General features: G+C 52.4%; 5 protein-coding genes across 5 annotated transcripts; 3 read left to right on the top strand and 2 right to left on the bottom strand.

Moving 5' to 3' along the window:
* Positions 1 to 3,659: 3,659 nt before the first annotated feature.
* On the top strand, positions 3,660 to 3,894 carry NEUTE1DRAFT_100509 (uncharacterized protein; the record flags this gene model as incomplete). Its single annotated transcript, XM_009852405.1, has 2 exons — positions 3,660 to 3,745; positions 3,804 to 3,894. The coding sequence occupies 2 exons, from the start codon at positions 3,660 to 3,662 to the stop codon at positions 3,892 to 3,894; spliced, it is 177 nt and encodes a 58-aa protein (XP_009850707.1).
* Positions 3,895 to 7,990: 4,096 nt separating this feature from the next.
* On the top strand, positions 7,991 to 9,352 carry NEUTE1DRAFT_146170 (uncharacterized protein; the record flags this gene model as incomplete). Its single annotated transcript, XM_009852404.1, has 3 exons — positions 7,991 to 8,261; positions 8,342 to 8,401; positions 8,467 to 9,352. The coding sequence occupies 3 exons, from the start codon at positions 8,050 to 8,052 to the stop codon at positions 8,960 to 8,962; spliced, it is 768 nt and encodes a 255-aa protein (XP_009850706.1).
* A 2,547-nt stretch (positions 9,353 to 11,899) lies between these two features.
* NEUTE1DRAFT_129508 (uncharacterized protein) lies at positions 11,900 to 15,595 on the bottom strand (the record flags this gene model as incomplete). The annotated part of the gene is made up of 3 exons (XM_009852403.1): positions 11,900 to 14,474; positions 14,584 to 14,630; positions 14,683 to 15,595. 3 exons carry the CDS (start codon positions 15,593 to 15,595, stop codon positions 12,153 to 12,155), a joined length of 3,282 nt encoding a protein of 1,093 aa, XP_009850705.1.
* Positions 15,596 to 17,724: 2,129 nt separating this feature from the next.
* NEUTE1DRAFT_41138 (uncharacterized protein) lies at positions 17,725 to 18,367 on the top strand (the record flags this gene model as incomplete). The annotated part of the gene is made up of 3 exons (XM_009851930.1): positions 17,725 to 17,793; positions 17,870 to 18,078; positions 18,280 to 18,367. 3 exons carry the CDS (start codon positions 17,725 to 17,727, stop codon positions 18,365 to 18,367), a joined length of 366 nt encoding a protein of 121 aa, XP_009850232.1.
* Positions 18,368 to 18,742: 375 nt separating this feature from the next.
* On the bottom strand, positions 18,743 to 20,672 carry NEUTE1DRAFT_62623 (uncharacterized protein; the record flags this gene model as incomplete). The annotated part of the gene is made up of 3 exons (XM_009852402.1): positions 18,743 to 19,351; positions 19,425 to 20,322; positions 20,597 to 20,672. 3 exons carry the CDS (start codon positions 20,670 to 20,672, stop codon positions 18,979 to 18,981), a joined length of 1,347 nt encoding a protein of 448 aa, XP_009850704.1.
* Between the last annotated feature and the right edge of the window lie 386 nt (positions 20,673 to 21,058).

Below are 21,058 nucleotides of genomic sequence, written 5' to 3'. Positions count from 1 at the left end.
CAAAGTCCCATGCAGAACATTGAGGCTCTCTGATCGCAACGAAGCGAGCTACTGCAATACTCAATAGTGTGGCATGCTTCGATGTTTGGTTTCTAGTGTCGATGCGTAAATAATGCCCTCAAACTCGATCATCTCTCTGATGCTATTCATAGCCCACAAGCTCCATCACGGTTCGCCTTTTGGGAAACGCGATGGGACCCAAGAGCTCTCAAAATGAACTTTGGAGTGAGTTCTTACCTTTCCATCTTCCAAAGGCCTTCTGAAGCTCCGCTATGATGTCCACTATAATCACTTGTCACGATTCGCGATAGAAGATTGGGAGCCCACAAGGGTGCTAGGAATCGACATGGACTGCACCACCCCATGTCTCTAAAAGGCTGGTCTAATTAAGAGAGACCCGCAACGTCTGGAGCCCCGGTTTTCCCTTTTTAGCATTCCCGAGCATCACGATCGTGGCCCTCTTCCGAGTCTGAAGGGAGCAGCAGCAGCAGCAGCCCCGAACGGTGTCAGGCATTAGTTGAAACCGACCCTTTGCAAATGCAAAACGTACGGTGAAGGTGAAGAGATTTTCCCAGGGTTCTCAATGCAATCGAATCATCAAAGGAAATTGTTGCAGCAGTGTTCCAGACCGGAACATGGATACAGTAATCGTTGCGTCTGCGATGTCGGAGATGACCGAACGGCCCTTCGACCTGTGTAGTGTACCCAACCACTTGGTACCACCAAATCTTTGGATCCGGGCAGCCGGGCTGAAGAACCTGTGGATGCGGGAGCGGCCTAGCGACTTGTCAATGTCAAAGTCAAAGGGGATGTGATTCCGGAAGACCTGCCGGTTGATGTGAAAGAGTCAGTCAGGCACGGACGGTTGTGGATGCTGAGGCCAATGAGCAAGTCTCATCACCACTTATGATGCAGTCTACACCGGAGGCCGGCCGCATCTATCACCGGCGGAAATCCGGAAAGGGAAAGGACCGGGGACTTTGGATTAGCTTGGACGGTAGATAGTCCGTACACTACAGGAGACTATCTGCCTCGGGTAGTTCCTTCTGTGACCGGCTCCTGCCATGTTTTGAGTATCGCTTGATTATGAGCTTCAAACTTCCCAGGTCATTACCTCCCGTAGGTAACCTCATGGGTATCCGTCAATGTCAACAAAGGAAGGTACGACATGAGTAGTTACGTAGTATGAAGAAAGAGAGATGGAGCTTTGCGAGAGCAGCTCCGCAACTTGCGAGCAAGATCATTTAGGTTGCAGTGCGAGAGATCTGCTCGCGGTGAACCATCGAACCACGGAAAATGTGTTTGCGTTGGATAGCCTTGTCCAGAAAGACTTTTTGTGTATAATGAATTGCATCAAGAAAGACAGTATTGTAGGCGCCATGTCTCGTACCTAGATGTCATTTGTGCTTCTGAATTCAGGGTACTGCAATCGACGGGTCAAGGATCACCCATCCTGATATCAACCGTACCTGCAGCGCGGCCCGGTAATCTTTTTTTTGCCCGTTAGACAGCGCGGAGGTCCCTTCTTTCCCCCAGGTTCTTCGAGACAGCTCGGCATGTAAGCGGGATGGAAGCCAAGCAGATAGACTGGAGAAGTGTTTGTTTGGGATGAGGGATAATTGGTGGTGGGGAGGACAAGACAATAATTCGAACCAAGATGCGTATCATCGTCATACCGCAGTATTAGGACCAAAGAGATATACCTCTTTGCCTTGGTATGCTTGGCCTATCGCATCACCTCGCGCCATCATACGGGTGATGTTGGCGACCTGCGGAAGTGATCCGGAAGCATCTTGTCGTAATCCCTCTCTGACATTGCCATCCGACGGCCTGCATGTTGATGGACCATTGATGGGTGGGTTTTAACAAGTACAGACAATAGTTCCGAGGAATGACATCATTGCTTCATTTCCAGGCTGGACGGTGCTAAATCATAAGCGAGAGCTTCGTGTCTACATTTGCTGTGCCGAATACTTGCACCCAGGATAACATTGGCTGTTGTCAAATGAGTAACCGCTTCTCGAGTAGCAAGGGGCGCAAGACCAAAGGGTAACGAGCGGGGTCACTGTCCTTGAATGCAATTGTCTCCGTCATCTAGGTATGAAGGAATAGGGAATGAAGCCATCCGCCTAGAAATTCGTCGTCCATTCTCGGGATGGCATTGGAGAGGGTGATTGCTTAACCATACCCAGAGAGCCGTTCAGAGTCGAACGAAATGCGTAATAAGGCATCATCGACTGTATTCGCGTGACACAGAGTCGTGAAGCTTCCCGAGCGTTTTCTGACGTTGGCTGTCATCGACCGTTGTCGTTGCCCGCCCGCACTCCTCAGGCTCATTGGCCTGCCCTGCCGCCTATCTTCTCGTTCCCGTCCAAACCCAGAGCTTTGCTGAGGCAGAAAGCCAATTATATCACCGGACTGGCGATTTCCTCGTGAGGGGGTGATAAGGAAGGGCCGGATTCAGAAAGCCGTTGAGATGTGTACCCTGAAACCTGTAGCACATACTATGTAGTGTATAGTAGTGTACACGACCACCAACAAAGAGATGGATTCTGCAACCCTACTGGAGAATGCCTGGGCCAAGACAAAACATGCCCCTGTCTTGTTCTCGAACGCTTTGCAAGAGGTCTGGCCCTCCACAACCCTGCGGCTGTCCATTGTCCCACATGAGCCGGTGAGCAAGAACCCTGGCTTTTTCGGAAGACGGTCCCGCGGGGCGCTTTGTGGTTCTACCAACATCTCAGTCAAGATGTAAAGTGAGCGGTGCCGGTTTGTGTACCCTCTCAGTTTATGGTCGCTTTGCTATGCTTGGGAAAAGGTCTATAGCATGGGACTTCGTCATCCGGTGGTTTTTCTCGGCAATGTTGAACGCAGTTTTTCCAACAGGAATTTGATATCTTGTCATATGGTTCGATGATCTACGAAAAAGCCGATGTGCCATGGACTCGGACGCATGGGCCATGTCAATGGTCTCGATCTTTCAGGTACCAGATGCAGAAATTTTTTTTCTACAGTGTCTCCCAGGATGGAATCTTGATGTCGCTGAAACTTGACGATGTCACGATGGTTTCTCTGTCGGCCGGGCGGGTTTGTCTGTGTGTTGTCAAGATCCGCAAGTGCTCTCGGTGTTTTGGAACATTCCACCTCCTGAAAGCCCCCGTGAGCGACCCCCACGCCGCCGGGTCCCTATCACGGTGTGTTTCGGTTGGGAAAAAAAAAAAAAAAAAAAAAAAAAAAACCTCTAGTCGGCTGAAAACGGCTCGATATTGAAGAGGCAAATTCCGGCCATTCCCCCCTTCCGAAAGCATTAACGGAGCGGAATAAACATGGAGACTTAGACGACAGGTACACTTTACAGTGTTTGCCCATCCAGACCTGGCAAGACTGACTTGTGGCCGGCGGATGACGGGACTGGTGCCCCGGAAGATCATGGCAGCATGGCACCACCAAACATGCTTCGGCTCCATTCCCGCTGTCTGGTCCGATCTGGGAGAAAGCCTCTCACCCAATCTCCATGCCATGCACCGCAAACTCTGCAGCCGGGCCGTCAGGAGCTGACGAACGTTCCTGGCTGTCCTTTGAAAAGGCGGCATTGGCACAGGTGGGGTAGGCCGGGGTTAGTGAGAGCTTGTTGAACAGCGAGGAGCTCTCCCCACAACATGGGCCATGGGCGATGGAGCCTCTCCCTTTGGTTCATGCCTGACGCCTGTTTTGCTGTCGTGACAGTGGGCTCGACACCGCCAAAGTGGAAAGGCGCCGTGGTAACCACACCGTGGGCATTTGCTGGCAAGGCACACAGGCAGGCAGGGCAACGCAGGGCTGGCCGCCGAAAGAGGGGCGGGAGGCGGTAGTCGTACCCAAATCGGGGACACTAGCGCACGGGCGCCGATGTAACTGTGAGAAAAAGAAAAAAAAAAAAACTTTTTGCTTCCTTGCGAGTGAAATGCCTTGGTTTGCGGAGGGCGGTGGACCTGGCTACCTGAAGCCGTTCCAAGTGGCATCAACAAGTGGGTGAGGATGACATCGTCGGGTTCCAGACGCCTGTGACAGAGCGTGCTGGCAAAGTCGGAATGCAGATTTGGTGAATTGGGCGTGCGAAAGAGTGGACTTTGGGTCGCTATGTTTCGTGAAAACGCAGTGCTTGGTCTCTGAAGTTTTGCTCGCTCGCCGTTTTGCTCGCTTTTGCCCAGGAGGGAACAAGGGATCGATCGATGGCAGGAGGCTCTGCAGCGTTCGGCTCTCCGCAAAAGGAAAGGTACTTTCACTCCGTACCTCCGGCTTCCACTCCGCTGTATGTGAAGTGGATTCCAGATGGAGTTTCCCGTCAGCGAGTCGTGGGGAAGCAAGAGAGAGTGTGTGAAATCAGTCACTGGTGTATGTAATATTGCGGCAACATGGATAGCAACAGGAGCGCTATCAATGACCATTACTTGGTGCTCACGACAACAGTTTGTCGGTGTCAAGCAACTTATCATTATCAGTGGATGCTCTGTGCGAGGTGCGAGAGCGGCATCGGGATTATGGATAGGGAATATTGAATGAGTCGTGAGACCCTGCCATCATGTACAGTGCAGTCAATACTTACACGTGCAGTTGAGAGTGGTAGATAGCCATTGATCAAGCCACAATGCTGTGCTCTGTCGTTCCCCGCAGAATGCGGATGACGCGATGGCTTGAATCATTCGCTCGGGCGCTTGGCAGTAAAATATTCATTCGGGATCCCTTGAGATAGAAACGACCGTTTGTAGACCTCGTTATCAGTCAATTTGTCCCAGCCGAGTAGACCGGTGGACAGTCAGCAGGGACGAGGATGAATTCCCAAAAGTAGGGTATGTACTATGTATACCTAGAGATTCGTTAGAGGGTGTATGTGGAGTGTCCAAAAGGACTGAATGTCAGGTTGAGGCTGTGAGAAAGAAGCAAGGATTCGGCAGCACGCCCAAGAGGCTGAATGTGGGCGACGACATCAGCATCTCGACACACGTGTAGCATTGCGTGCGTGGTCTTGGTGGTGACCAGAAGTGTGGAAGGCTGGCTGTGCCTGTGTGGGGGATGGCTGATCAAGACGGGCATTTCGGGAGGAGTGATGACGGAAATCATACCTCAGCACTGTGGACGAAGCCCAGGCCGACGAACAGGAGCTTGAAACCCCCAGAATCGATGGCTCGTGATCACCTCAACTTGAGGGGGATAAGGATAGAGGTCCTCTGGTCGTTGTGATCCATTTATTGCGTGTGCTCTTCTCGTTGGGTTCATGGTGGGATGGAGCACCTTGCTGTCTACTCTGGCCATCCAGGTTCTCACTGTGTACGGTCTCAAAGGCTAAATTTGGAGGACGTTCTTAGTCTTGGAACCCAAGTTTAAGCTACGTAGTGTCGCTGTAATCCACTCGTTTAACGGACCAGACGGGAGATGGACCTGTGATGATCACCAAGTAAAAACAGCGAATGTCTTAAAATACAAGGGATCGTCGATAAGCCCGAGGGCCGAGTTGATTGAATGCACGCTGCCCGTGAATGGCGGCACATGTTTGCTACCATAGTGTAGGAGAGTGGTGAACCAAGCAGAGTGAAGATTGAAGTAGGAGTGTTGACACGGAGCCATCCGAAGCACCTTTGCGGCCTCTGGGCTGTGGGGACCCCGTGCCATTCAGCCTACACCCGACGTGTAGTGTAGTGTAGTAGATGGGAGCCTGTGAATCCTGAAGGAGGGAAGCCGATGGACCTTGGATGGAAAATATCACAACATTCTGGCAACATTGGCCATCCGGGTGCCTGTCTGCCAACCGTGTCATTCGCAGATTCCGCCATCACCCCACACCTTTTGTCACAGGGGCGCGGAACCGCAGGGCTCGGCTATTGATGACAAAACAGGCGGGGACAGGACCCTTCCCTTTCATCGGGGTCGGTAAACTCCTGAGGTGCTCATTTTTCAGTTTTAGTACCATGCCAATATGACCGGCGGAGAGTTTGGAGATTGCGGAAAGAATGAGAGTGAAATGGACAGAAGCAAGCGCCCTGTTCCTGGAGTCAATGCTGTCGGCCCCTCTTCCGCTTCCCCCTCCAACTAAAAACAGTCAGCACAGTGTCTGAAACCCCCTATAATCCCTGCAGTGCAAGTGCAGTGCTAGCACCCCCTCACTTCTGTCGTCAACTGAGGAGGAAGCTTCAACCGAAACTGGGCCCCCACCTCCCAGCCGGGCTGGTCCAAGGCGCACCGCCGGGGCGATGACGACCTGTGGACTTGGTTTACGAATCGCTACAGCAAGCAGTCAACCACTCCAAGCAGCGACAAGAACAGCGAGCGCCATACAGAGGACCTAACTGGCTTCCCTAGACGGTCCAGATCGCTGCTTCTCTTTTATTTATCCTCTTTACTCCACCGAGTGACTGACCACCTACTACTATAGGCGAGACACGAGGCCAATCGATCGAACTAGCACCCTTGGCAGTAGGTTCAGGTGATAAAATGTTTGGGGAAAAATGAAAAAAATTTAAACTGCTGGAGATGGGGAGATACGACGGGCCAGATAATGGAGAGTGCTTCATGCCGATAGTCATATTTGTACACTGTACACGTTTAAGCATCCGTGAAAGACGATTGGTCGACATCCCAGCCCTGCTGATCTCCGTTCTCGGGCGAGACTCCATCCAGACCACCGACGAAAAAAAAGAAGGAACATGGAAAAGGGCCAAAAGGGGACCGACAGGGGCAGATACCCAAGGTACACTAGATACAGGCTACAAAGGAAGGTCTGGTTCAGTGACAACCTTGTAAAGAGTCATCCTTGCGCGGGCAGATACCAAGCACCTGGCCTCCTTTACATAGAACCTACCTACACCACGCCCTACCTCTACACTTGCTCTCTCATTTTCTTATTATAAGACGTCCGCCAGTTCCTCGCCCCAAGATCCCTTCCGCTCAAAATCAAATCCATCCCGTCAGCATTGCAGCAGCCAACGGTTACAGCACTCAGCATCAAGACAACCTACATACACTGTGCAGCTACCTCACCTCACCACATTCGCTCTACACTACTTAGTAGCTTGTCAACCCAACTCCATATCTATCCAACGGTTACATCCACAGACGCCAACTGACGTCCGCCCAAACACAACTGCCAGCCGAACCCAAGACAACATTACAAACTTGTACATAGTAGTCGGGCTGCCCAACCTTGTTCTCGAACGACACAGCGTACCCGCAACTAAATCCCGAACGAAACACTCAACACCGTGTGTCGACGCCCCTCATCTGTGTCACCTCCGGCCATCCTGTTCTACCCACTTGTCGACCCAGAGAAGCGAAACACCAAGTTACAGACTCCATCCCCACCTCGGGCAGTACATAAACAAGTCAACAGTAGCTCACTCGCACAATCCGGGGCCCCGCAAAACCGTGCAAAGCTGTTTCCTGGACTGTGATCTGGAGAAACAAACCGGTCACTAGCGCAACCCCATCGCGACTTGACGCCGACTTGCATATAAAGCAACTGACCTGCACCTGTTACACCTTACGGGTTTAATAGCCGGTCGATCTACCTCCTTGTCCCCCTTCCGTCCTACTCGCTTGTCTAACACCACCACCACCGCCACCACCACCATCACTACCACCACCCTCGTTTGGTCTCCCGAAGTCGTTCGTTGAAGCTATCGGTTTGCGCACTTTCCCTCACAGACTCTCCAGTCCCACGACAGCGCCAGGAACAACAAACAAGCACGAGCAAGAAAATTGTCTTCTTGCAGCTTTTGTATTTGCCACCCAATACGACACCTACTTGCACGGATTCGTCATTCCACGAATGGTAGTTTGTGGGCTTGCTGGACACCAAAACTCTTGGATTACCCTTCACTCCTCCCGCCTTCCAGGGATCCCCAGCTTCTCTCAACTTTAAGACTTCTCCTCTTGGGAAGACCCCGCATCTCATCACCAAACCACGCTGCGCTGCCAAGGGACCTGAGCAGAACAAGCCAACCCAGTGAACCCCTGACGCTTCCTCGGGCTCACCTCACCTCTTAACCCCCCCACCAATCACACATAACCGCCTCCATGCATCACCAACGCCGAAGGTCCGGGCATGCTTCTGGCAACACTTCGATGACCGACGTCCGAAAAGCTCCTTCGACCCGACCTACCCTGACAAGGAGAACCACAACCCCTCAAACCTCCCAGAAGCTGGGCAGGAACATGAGGGATCGTGAGAGGCAGATGGAAGAAGAGCGTTGGTTTGAGGAGGAGCGGGAAAGCTTTCCCCAGTTCTGGTATGTTATCCCTGCCTGCTCTTTCACCTCTTTGTATAACCTTCCAGGGTCGTGCTCTGTGCTGACACGCAGTCTTATAGCATGTCTTGCGAGAAGCAGTTTATCCCCGATCACGACCAATCCCTCTATTGCTCCAAGGAGTAAGTTCCAACAACCGCCCCCAAACCAATTTGCTGAATCTCAAGGACTAACCCCAAGCCACTAGCTGCCGCTTAAGCGACCAAGAAGGTTTCGGTGCCTCTTCATCCTCATCTCGCAGCTGGATCGGGTCGAACGCTCCAACTTACTACCCTTTCTACTCGGCCTCCTCAGAGCCGCGAGACATCATCCCCCGCGCATCTCCATCGCGTCCCAACTCAACATATGTCTCCCCACCTACCACCCCGGGAACCGGCCAGTCCTCAGCCATCAATGCCCTCAAATCTTCCCTTTATGGCAGCAGGCCAGCCAGCCCCCCCTCTCCGCCGCCTGTAGGCAGCTACCACGCGAACGTTTGGCCTTTCTCCAACCGCAGCTCGGCCGCCAGCCCCAACAACTCGTACTCGAACCAGCAGTCCGGTTTTTTCTCCTCTACGTATGAGGGCCACTACTATGGCGGTGCGGGAGATGCGTATAATGACCGACCGCTACCAAGCCGCAGGCCAGGGATCTACTCGAGGCCGAAGAGCATTGAGCTTGTCACCCCCTTGGTAGGGAGATAACAGTCATTGTTTGCTTCTTCTGCTTCTCTTTCTGCTTCCGACAAAAGAACACTTTTCTTTTCTTTTCTCCGACATCACTTTTATTGTTATTGAGCATCTTACTGGTTACCTGCGTGTCATTGGCATACCAGATTTGGGCATGGGCACACTAAAAACCGGGGTTGTTTTGGCCGGATTAGATATCGTTCGGCGCTTCTTTGCATTGATTGCCTCAACATTGGGAGTATTTGCTCATCTGGGGTGGCGTATTTTTGGGATATTTTGATATTGGAACAAAAAGTTTTTATGACAGGACAGGACAGGCAGGCAGGCGGAACTCTTTAAGAAACAGAGGAGAAAGGACATCCCACTCAATCTCTGACCAGCTCTCACGGGCGGCGGCGGCGATCACGCAAAAAAAGAGATATTGATAAAAAGCATTGTATATCAATTTTCATTTAATGTTGATGCCACTTTTGTGTGTTTTTTGATCATCATTTTCATCAGCTATATATATAAGCAGGTCATTCATAGAACACAACAGATTGGGACGTCTATATACCTCTCGATAAGCAGGCACGTAATCATGGTTCTGGACGGATGGAGGTCATCTTTGCTGTTGTAGTTGTCCATTGCATTTACGGTTATCATATATAACGGCGAGAATCAGACCATTCCAGCACTCACCATTGTCTTCAGATTTTCACCTGATGATGCTATCTAAAAACTCCCCTTTCATACATGCTCATCCATGGCTCCAACAACGACCAGCCCCGGGTATTCGGCTGTCCTCGGTTCGACGGTTGCCGGCACCTCATAGCAGTTTTTGATTCACCGGTCCAAAACTATTGTCTTACGTATGTCAATAGTTCCAAGACTGTCAAAGCGCTTGACGATTTCTTGGAAAACATTTCCCACAGTAGCTCTATGACTGTCTGCTAACTAATTTGCTCCAGGAATAGCCTTGTCGTGGCATTATCATCTCCATCCCAACCCCATACCCAACCCCCAAACCTTGATGTCATCTGGGACAAGCCAACCAAAAAAAATCCACATCTGTTGGAATTTCACCGAGACAATGTGGATTGTGGAGGTGGTGACTTTTGTAGTGACTTTTCGGTAGCGAAACGACGGCGCCAACACCCAAGAAGGACTAGACTACCCCATACCCCATACTTGTTTGTTAGACGTACGCCGGTGAGCCAGTCCGGCTGTGGTCAGTCAGTGTTTGACGCTATTCCCGACCTGGCTCTTCCTCCGTAACTCCGGTCAAAAGCCAAACCGCTCCGAGTCCGACCGCCGCCCCCGCCCCCCTCCCCTCAACAGCGGCCCAACGACCCCGGCCCCGCTCCGAGTTGACTCCACAACGGAGGTACATATGTATGTATGTACACTAACTATACCGCAACAACCTAACCAACACAAAAGTATCAAATGGGTGTGGGACGACGGATTGGACACATACATACATACATACATACATACATACACTACGCAGTCGGATGCCACCTCCGCGCGAATGATCGGAGGTTATCCACTCGGTTCAACCCTCCGATTTAATCCCGGACGGAGCGGACAGTGAGTGAGTGAGCGCTCCGGACGGGATTTCTGGCTGACTGCTGTCACTACGTACAATTCTAACTCCCCGCCCTACCCCGGCCCTAAGATCCTATCAGAGGACATCTTTCAGGCCTTGTCTCAGCCATCTGAAGAAAACCCTTATGCGATGCATCGATATGAATTATTTTTCTAATATATTTATTTACTTAGCTTCCTTACTGTGGCCATGTACACTGACTGGTTCGAACTCGCCGCCGGGGATTGACTGAGTGGGCACTCAACGGCCGCAAGCCAGACAGTCAGTCAGTCAGTCAGTCAGTCCTGCAAACTGTGGTGTACCTACCTACATACTCTGCCGAGTCTGCCTGCCCGGTCGATAGGTGTGGGGGTTATGGACACATTTACTTCATCATCTTCTCTTCACTAGGTAGGCATCATAATACCTACGGGCGCACGTAGTAGGGTCCTATGTAATTACTGTGGTCAGCCTGGATTGAGCAATCTATCTTGGGCAAGAAACTTGAGACTCGCGAATATCGAATCTCGAATATTGATACCAATATAGGTTTAAGTATGTACCTAGTGTGGGCGCAATGTGCCAGTGTCGACTAACCAAACCAAACCAAACCAAACCAAACCAAACCGGCTGTGGCTTTTGACCGTTGTGACCACCGTTATAACGCATGTGACCAAAGAAACTCGGATCAGTGTGTGGCGCAGATACATAACTTACTACAGTTAAGTGATGATCATAGAAAAGTCAAGTTGGTTCGTTTGTTGTGATGTGATATAGAAAACCTGGTGGTGAAAATCCTGCTTATACGTGTACCCAAAGACGTTGAGGGGAAAGGGGGGAAAAAAAAAAATTTGAAAATAAAAGCTAAGCGACGTGATAGGTCATTCACGAATGGAGGAGTTCGAGGCACAGCCATAGATGACGAAATAATGAACAGATGTGAGAGATATATAACGGATCGGATACGATACCCTCCCACCCTCCCTCGGTCGCTTGCTACACCGTGGAACTTAAATGGTGATGATATAGGCTAGAAGATAACCAGTGCGATGTAGTGGGATGGTGTTAGCGTGACAGAGAAAGATAGAGGGTTGCAATTTCGATCAGAAGGTCACATAGATATGGTTTGTGTCCCTAGGAGGCGAGGGAGGGTCTAACGAGGGGAGAGGAGGGAAGAGGGGCAGTGGCAGTGTTGGATAGATGGAGGAAGGATGGATGGATGGATGAATGAATGCAAATGAGAGTGCAAGACTACCTCTAGGGACTGAACGTCATCTTTCACCCCAATATCGACGGTGAACCTGATTTCTTGCTAAAACTTCGATCCCGCTTCAGGAGTGTGTTGTCTATGTGCATTGCAATTATAAATATGGTACTAATGGATCGATAGATATAGTTGTGCCTATAGATAGCATGTGTGTGCGCGCATGCCTGTTCAACAAAGGGCATAACTGTCTTGCGGAAAAGCGCGTTACATCATCACTCCTTCTCTAACTTGTAAAGTGTCACAACATCAACAAGAACAGGCAAACAGCAGCGCATTCAACGACGCTTCATGACCTTGTGTAATTGTCGCACGACATTATCCTTTCTTTCCTTCATCAGCGGCACCGGCGATCCTCAGCGGGCAACATCTCATTCACCATCACCCCTGGTTCCAGACCTAGCTCCCACATCTGTCTCGACCATCTCTATACTCGTAAGGCTAGGAAACCGCTTTTGAAAGTCCTTGATATAATCATCCTTCTCGGACGCCGACATCTGCAGTAGCATGGGGGAATCTTGCCCGGGCAAACCCTCGACGGCGACCAGCGCTTCTCTGCTTGTTCTGCTGTAGTCTCCCCCCGCTCTCGCTCCGATACTGTCGCTTCTATCACTGTCTATTAATGAGCTCGAGGGGGTCCCGGGCCCCAGCTGTCTGTGCAGGCTTATCGTGCTGGTGCTGTAGGACTGTCTGGGCGGCGAGCCAGCTCCACCGCCGGCTGTTAAGTTTGCGGTAAGTCGCGTGGGTTTCGGAGGTGCGGCCGGTTTCCCCCCCGTCACGGTTATGGAGGCGCGACCAGTCATAGTTTGCTCCATACTGGACATGCCGGATGAGGTCGGGGGTCGCGGTAAAGATCCGGACACGGGCTGTCCGGTAATGGCAATGGGCTTCTTTGCAACCGCGGGCCGCGAATCTCCAAGACTGTCAGTCGAGCCACGAGGCCCACCGGCATCGGCATCGGTATAGTGGCCATAGCCGTGAGCTGTCCTTGACACTGGCGCCGAACGGCTGCTCTCATCCAGGAGACTCTGGACCTTGTTCTGAATAGACACAGCGCGAGGGACACCGCCAATGCTCTTGGGCAGCGGTGTCGGGCCCGTTGCTGAACCCGTACCGGTACGCTGTGCAACGCGAGCACGATACTCGGCCTGCGCAGCAGCGACACGAGCTTCTTCTGCTGCCAACATGCGTGCTTCTTCCTCCCGACGCATTTCGGGAGTCATCTCGTCTATGTGATCGTCTTCAAATCGCCGGCCATCATCGCTCCTGTCGTCATTTACCTCGGATCCCGCAATTGGTGTCAACTTATTGAAACGGTCGACTTCTGCATCAACATCCTTCAGAGGAGATGGCGACCTCGGAGGTCCGCTGTTATTTGTGCCACCTTCAAATCTCTTGAATGCATCTCCGAATTTTCCAGCAAAGAGGTTCTTGGTACCGGCACTAAGGGAGCTCAAGCTTGAGCGCTTAGAATGATGCTTGGTACCCTTGTCTTTCTTCTTAGTATCGGAATCCTCCATTGAGCGCAGAAATTCGACGCTGGACCGAATGTTGCGCTCCTCCTCCAGCTTTGGCGAAGGGGGACCCTTGTCCAATGAGAATCTGGACGCGGAAAGGCTCGGCGAGTGCAGTGGTTTTGCAGCCGCCTCTTTTTCACGCAAGTAGGTCAGGTCTGATTCAAGATAGATACTGGCAGGTCGTGACCGGGATGAACTGCTCTCCGGCTCTTTGGATCTTGTCGGCAAGTCAAAGGCATCGAAGCTTGGGCGGCCACCTTCAAGTGACGGTCTCGAGGACCTGGGGTGATGCGCTTGCGCAGTGTGCATTTGCCCTTGCAACGGAGCGTTTGGCGATCCGGCGGCTCCAGGGGATAATAACACCGTTGTGACAGCGCGTGTGTATGACGTGGGACCAGTCTCTTGCTGCCGGGGGACACTAGCCGCCCGGTGATGCTCTGCTGGTGGGAAACGATATACCGGCGGCGGTGATTCGGTCATGGTTCCAGTTGAAACCATCTTAGGCCTAGTTGCTGGAGGAGTCTGGAACGGACTTTGCGCATTCGGCGAAGAGATCGCTTTGAGTTCGGGTATATTTGAGATCATGGTTGAAGCACGGCTTGGCTCGCCTTGCCTCGGAAGTGTGGAAGCCGGGTTGACGGATGGTGATATGCGCTGAGACTCCATAGCAGCCGCGTACGGATTTCCCTTGTTCAGATCAAGCGATACACGTTGGCTCATCGGCCCAGGAGTCGAAGACGGTGACGGTTTGACCTTGAACACCTCGTCCGCTAGTCTTTCGGCTACCCTTTGCGAAATGTCCTTTTGTTGCTGTGGGGGTTGAGGGACACCACTGTCGAAGTCAAACTTGGTCCCCTTATCATGTAGAAGAGAAAACTGATCCAGCGTCGGAAACTTATTCGATAGCTCATCGGCATTCTTGAGTGGGAGCTTGGTATCAAGTGCAGCAAATGGGTCACCATTCGTGACTTTCCCGGGCCCGGGACTGGGCGTTGTCGGTTGGGATACTGGTTGAGACGGGGCAGGGAGCCTTCCTCGTCGCATCCGCTCGACTTCGGGAATAACCTGTTGTTGGACTACCGGGGCCGCAAATACAGCGCCAACGACTGGGGGAGACCTAGCCTGACTCAGTGAGTGTTCGCGTTTCCTCGTGTCGACATGCGTCCCCGTGTAGATCTGTACAGAGGTTAGTTGCCGGACGAAAGCACACTCAGAAGGCACCAGGAACACTTGCGTCTTTGACAGGAGGCTCCTTCCCTTGCATTGCGCAAGCTTCGCGGAGCACCTGATAGATATTTGGTCGGGCTTGTTGGTTCTCCTGTAGCATCCAGGCTGAAAACGGATGAGTGCTAGGTCCAAGAACAGGCGGCCACGGGATGCTTACCGATGAGCTTCTTCAACCGGTCAGAGAAAACAGGGTAGGTATGGAACTTGTAGCTGGCATTCAGAATCGCCAAGGTCCCTCCTTCTTCGAACGGTGTGGTATAATAGCACAGCTTGTAGAGTAGGACGCCCAGCGCCCAGATGTCTGATTTCTCGTCGATGGGTTGTTTGCGGTATACGTCGACCATTTCAGGACTCCTGTACTGCATCGTCGTATGCTTTTGGATGTCTTCGTCCACAAGGCGGCACTCTGTAACGGTGGTCGGGGCTGGGCGAGGCGGGGCGGCCGAGCCAAAGTCGCATAGCTTGAACTTCCTGACACTGCCTACCATGTTGATGAGCACGTTCTCAACCTTCAGGTCGCGGTGCAGCAGTGGCGGCTTAAGGTAATGCATGCAAGCAACACCTTCAGCAACGTCCGAGAAGATGTTGAGGATTTCGGGCTCGGTCAGACGGTGCTGCAAGCGGGTGTTCATGAAGTCGATAAGACCGCCGCCATTGCAGTATTCCATCAGGAGAAAGACCTCGTAGCCGCCAGTGCCACGCATCTCAGAGGCATGCGAATCGATGTAGGTGACGATGGCCTTGTGGCCCTTGAGGCGCTTCATGGTCTCGACCTCGGTGCGCATGCCGCGGAGGGCCTCCTTGTCCGGCACGGCGACCCTCTTCAGCACGGCCAGGTCGGTGCCATTGACCGCCGCCGGCAGCTTGACCAGATAGACATGTGCGAAGCCGCCTTCGGAAAGATACTTTTGGATGACAACTCGGTGGGAGCCGCATTGGATCTTGGTGCCGGGCGCAAAGGTGCCTGCTGGGGCGGCAGGGGCGCTGACCGCCACGGGGGCCCCGTACGCTGCTCCATACGGACCGGGCCTCGGGGCAGCCGCCGGCACCGCGTGTCCAAACGAAGCCATCGCGCTGGCTGTGTGTTGGCCTATAAACCTTTATGGGCCGTACGGTTCGTTTGGGTTCGGAGGGGGGGTGGGCACTGGCGAGCAAGGAGAATCGGCAGAGTGACTGACACTCGGACAACGGACGCGGTGGTGCCTTGGATCGAGGGGCGCAAGGAGGGGACGGTCGTTTGAGGATACCGGTGGGTAGGCGACTCGACTGGGAGTTGGACAGCTCTTCACGGCATCGAAACTAGGTAGGTATAGCAATCGAAGGAGGGAGAGGCCGTCTACAAGCAATGCATAATCGCTTAACAACAGATCACCACAAAGAAGTGTCTAAGAGCAAACCAGATGTTGGTCGTAGTCAGTAGGTAGGCAGTAGTGTAGTAGCAACGGGACTGGCAGTCAATAGGGTCCCGGGGGCCGGTTTCCAGCTTGTCTAATCGCAGGGATGACGGTGGGTTCGCGGTCGGGGGGGCTTGCTGGGCGATGGGCCTATGGTTGATGGGGGAAGACCTATGTCGGTCTCGTCGCAGCGAATGTGCCGTTCCTTGGACGTGCTTGGGTGTTTGGGTGGTGTTGGCGTGTTCGTCCGGGATTGTTTCTCTAGCGATGGACTAGTCTAGCATGCCATCATGTTAACGCGTCCTGTTAACACCCAGTTCTCTTTAGGCGGCCTCGTGGGACGACAGGATGGATGGCGGCCATGGCGGGTTGAGGCAACTGACAGCAGGCTCGCAGCAGTTGTCCTGCAGGTGCAAGTGCCCAAGTCCATGCTGTCCATTCCGCAACACTGCAGGTGCCCGCCAGCTGTATGTACCATTTAGACGACAATGGACTTGGCATCGCGGAGGTATCACGCACTAACATCTGCACATGCTGGGGCGAGGACAGCATTTACACAGCTATCAACCCAACTGAAACTTTACAACGTGGCGCCAACAAAGTCAAGGACCAAGACACAAAGTTTTTAGTTTTTTTTAGTTTGTCTTGCGGAATCAAGGTCACGGGTCACGATGTCGCGCGTTAGGGCGGATGAGATACGGCGATTGTACAGGTATGCAAGAGAATCATCAACCCTCTGCCATAACATGGACCCCGTCATCTCGGCTAGGGACTCCGTGCTGCCTGATCAACCACATCGTGTGGTCATTTCCAACGAAAGCTCTCTGTCAACAATTCCGTTTACAGCCTGCTACAACACGTCCTGTTATCTACACCACCAAAATGTCTGAGATGGGTTTGCCCTTAGAGTTCTCGCATTCTTAATCCAACACCAGCAAACCTTGAGAATATGCCGAACGCCCTCTGACGACATCCAACAAGCGCTATCGACTCCAGCACTAGGGTTCCCCGGCAACGCAATGCCTTCATATTTATGTCGACACAGTAAAGTTGCTGGGCAGAGACTTGGACCTCCGTACTTCCCCTGCAAGCCGAGTTGTCTCCTTTCAAGGATAGCAAAGTCCAATATGAACGCATTCACACACAGAAACCACTTTCTCCTTTTCCCCGGGGCTTTATGATGAGAGGCTTTACAGGCCACGAGTTATAAGTGGGGTGAGGGGCAGGTACCTCTTTAATTGCTCTCAGACTCCAGATAGGAAGCAAAAGTGTGGGGTTATCCAGTTTGCATCTTCACGAGGGAATAGCGGAAGCTCAGATCTTGCCGCAGGATAAGCTATCATGAACCAGCCTCGAGCCGGTGCTGCTAATGAAGCGAAACCTGAATTGACATTTCGTTGATAAAGTTGGTAGATGAACGTTTGAAGCCTCAATGTAGACTTGAGCCTCTTCACAGGTACCGAAGAACAGTTCTTCACTTGAAGCTTGATTCCCGTCTTTTGGGCTTTTCGCTTATCCAAGGTCTCATCCCCAGGAAGGCACGCTCCGTCCAGCTGTACAAGTAACTTCAAGTCTTCAAGCCGCAGTGACAGTGACGCAACCCACACCAGCAACACCTACCTCAACCAGCAACCACCAACCTGAACATCTGATCCGTGCTCGGACGTCCTATTCTCTCCCTTTTAGCTCTAGAGGTAGATATGAGTCTCTTCAGACCTGCTCACCACCGAAATCTTCTCAGTCACATCTCCCGGTTGCTCCAAAAACCTCTTCAAATCACAATCAAACATCCTTCCTACCTGAAAATGAGTTTCCGCGATTACGCCAACATCGAAACCCCTGCGTCGTGTTACGTAGACTTTTGCTTGATTCCGGTGAGTATCAACCATATATGTATAAACATCATCGTGAAGAACAGATGCTGAACCCCTGTTGTTTGTTTGGCAACAGGTTGGCACAGGCAACGTATCCGTCGCCAAGGAGGTGGCTGAGGTGCAGAGGGTGTTGGCAGCCAGCGGGTTAAAGTCCACAATGCACTCGGCTGGTACTACTGTTGAAGGATCCTGGGATGAGGTAATGAAAGTCATCGGCCAAGTCCACGCGGTTGTTCACCAGGGAGGCGTGAAGCGGGTACAAACGTCTATGCGGGTTGGGACTCGGTATGTTTTGCTCTTTTCTAATCCCCGGCCTCTCTCTCTTCCCCCCCCCCCCTCTTACTCTATTCCTCCTTCTTGTCCTTGTATGGGCTCTTCACTTCGATATTCAACCTTAATCCCTGCATGCGTTGCGTTGCGTTGCGTTGCGTTGCGTTGCGTTGCTCTTGCTGACCCTTTATTTCCCCTTCTCTTCCACTCCAACAGAATCGACAAGAAACAGACGGCTGAAGACAAGGTGAAGAGAGTGCAAGCAATCTTGTCTGAGGATCAAACGGGGGAGTCGTCTGCTTAGTTACCTCTACATTGATTTACATTCTCATCTCAGCTCCAAGTCATGCTATGACTCTAATCGCTTACCCATCCGTTTCTCTATGTTCGGAGCCTATGCATGCAATCACCGTCAGAGAACGCTGATACTAACCAAGCTCTTTCCTACCAACCGATGCAGAACAGCGGATTCGCTATGCTGGGAAGGCCGCTTTTGTCACACTGTTCCGCGCGCTCCTGCGATATGAGACAGAGGGATATAAGGGAATGGGTAGAGGAGAACATCATGCGATGGTCTTTGGACGAGGACGAACACAATACCTGCTCACACCAACAGGGCTCGCACATCATAGACACCACACTTCATGTTCTTTCATATGAGGATTTTTTTTTTTTTTTTCAAGTTCACACTTTACTCATCAACCCATCCCCACATTATTTTTATACATACTTGTACAACATACAGACGCATATACACGTTATTATTAGTATACTTTGATCGTAGCCTCCGTCATCATCCCTAGCCAAAACCATCATCACGTTGCCGGGTCATCCGAACCCCAACCCATTACCCCCTTATTCCATTCCATAGTCATCACACATACACATTTCGAAGAAGCCCAAGAAACAGGACGTTTAGGCCCTAGTGGTCATCTTCTTGGTCTGCCTCTTGGCCTCCCTCTCCCTCTCCTTCTCGAGGTACTTCTTCTGCGCCTTGGCGTCCATGGCGGCCAACTCGGCATCACGCTTGGCCTTGCGTTGCTTCTCGCGTTCGACCGCCAGCTCCTCGGCCTTCTCCTGCTCGCTCGCCTTCTGGATGCCCTTGATCATCTCATCGCGAACGGACTTGACCTTGCGGAGGACCTCGGGGCGGAAGTGCGCCACCTGCACAAGCTGGTCCGTCATGCGGAGGAAGTACTGGAAGATGGGCAGGAGAGGCTCGTAGTTGTTGTCCGAGGGGAGGCGGTACTTGAGGAAGATGCGCTTGCGGGGGTTGGTCTCCTCGACACTGTGAAGGGGATCATATGTCAACAACTGTGTGGTAATTTAATTTGTAGGCAGAAAGGCGGGTTGAAACTTACGTCTTGGGCTTGTCCAAAGGTTGATCGGAAACAATGAGGTATTCGAGGAGGTCACCAGCAGACTCGGCAGCCTTGATCAGCTCAGGGGTGAGCAGCGCATCAGTGATCTCAGCGCTCTCAGTCATAACCGTCAACCATTGGGGAAGCTTGTTGTTGTCCTTGGTGTAGGTAAGGGACACGTCGTAGCGCTCGTCGCGGACCTGCTTCATGCTCTCCTTGTGGACAATGGCCCAGACAAAACCGTCAAAAGTACTCTTCTTGTCGTTCTGGCGGAGCTCAGCCGCGCCAGGCATAGCGGGAACGGTAAGCACCTCCTTGCCATCGAAGGGATACAAGGTGGCCTCGACGGAATCGCTAGGCTGAGCATAGCTGTCCCAGAAGAAACCAATGACGTTCTCGGCGAGGGTGACGAAGGGGTTGAAGCGCTTGACCAGAGTGAGCTTGACATCGACAAAGGCAACGTTGACACGGCCGGTGGCGTAGGTCGCGAACTCGAAGAGACTCTTCTCCTTGAGGATGGCGTCACCCTTCTGGGTGTTGGCGTCAGCCAAAGCCTGGGTGAGCTCATCACCAGATTTGTCCGAAAGAGCCCTGGGTACGCCAGAGAAGCCAACAAGGGCGAACTCGGAGCCCAATGTCGAAGCATGGGCGCGAATCCACTTCTTGGCCTTGGAGCGGTTCAGACGGGCACCGAAGAGATGGAGGATCAGCACGACGATGATGGCGGCCAGAATGAAGCCCTCGGCCTTGAATTCAGAAAGGCTGTGGCGCTCGTGCACATTGTACCACTTTGTGTAAGGGACGGCGGTCTTTTCGGGCTGGACACCGGCGAGAGTGGTCGTTATGGGGCTGATGGGGATGGGGGACGGGTCGGCACCCTCTGCGAAGTCGGCGAAGTCTGGGGTTCAAATGGTCAGTCATTCCACCTGGTTTGAGTCGCGTCTGGGGGTTCTGGAAGCGCGGCAGAGGCCCATTGATCGGCATTATGCGAGGTCTGGTGGGTAGAGCAGCTGGGATAGGTATCTAGAGCCTAGCTCAAGCAACCGTGCCTGACCAGGGCATCGTGAACATCGAGGCCGTTCGTGGCGGTTGGCGGGCACGCCCGATTACGGGCACATGACGGTGCTTCCAAATGTGTCCGGCAGATAGGATTACAGAACAAAGCCACATACCAGAATCGCCCGACTTGTCTGGAATGACGCTGGCAGGCTTTGCGCCGCCAAAGAGGTTGTTGATCACGTTCGCCATGGTGTAGTTTGCTGGCGTTGTTGGCGCGATGTGGCCACAATTGGAGCTTTTGGAGCTGGAGCTTGCGACATGGAACTTGTGACGGGGGAATTCCCGTCCAGGGAACTGGTGCACGGGCCCGCCGAAGAGATATGGACGTTGATACGGCATTGTCCCGTCCGTGCTTCCATCTTCTGGAAGCCCCACTTTCTCCTTCGACGACATGCAGATGCTTCCACTGCTGTTGTTGCAGGTTGGTCTGCTTTGCGAGGACTGCTGGAACAAATGTGTGTAGCAAGAAGTTTTATGGCTTTTTAACGCTCTTCAATCTGGAGTCGGATGGACCTCAAAACCTCAATATCATTGGGGTTATTAATTGATATTGCTACCAACTCCCGGAAGATCAC

The sequence above is a fragment of the Neurospora tetrasperma genome, assembly GCF_000213175.1.
Source record: "Neurospora tetrasperma FGSC 2508 unplaced genomic scaffold NEUTE1scaffold_3, whole genome shotgun sequence".
Lineage (NCBI taxonomy): Eukaryota > Fungi > Ascomycota > Sordariomycetes > Sordariales > Sordariaceae > Neurospora > Neurospora tetrasperma.
The sequence above is the reverse complement of the archived record's forward strand: the minus strand, read 5'-3'. Positions and strand labels throughout refer to the sequence as shown.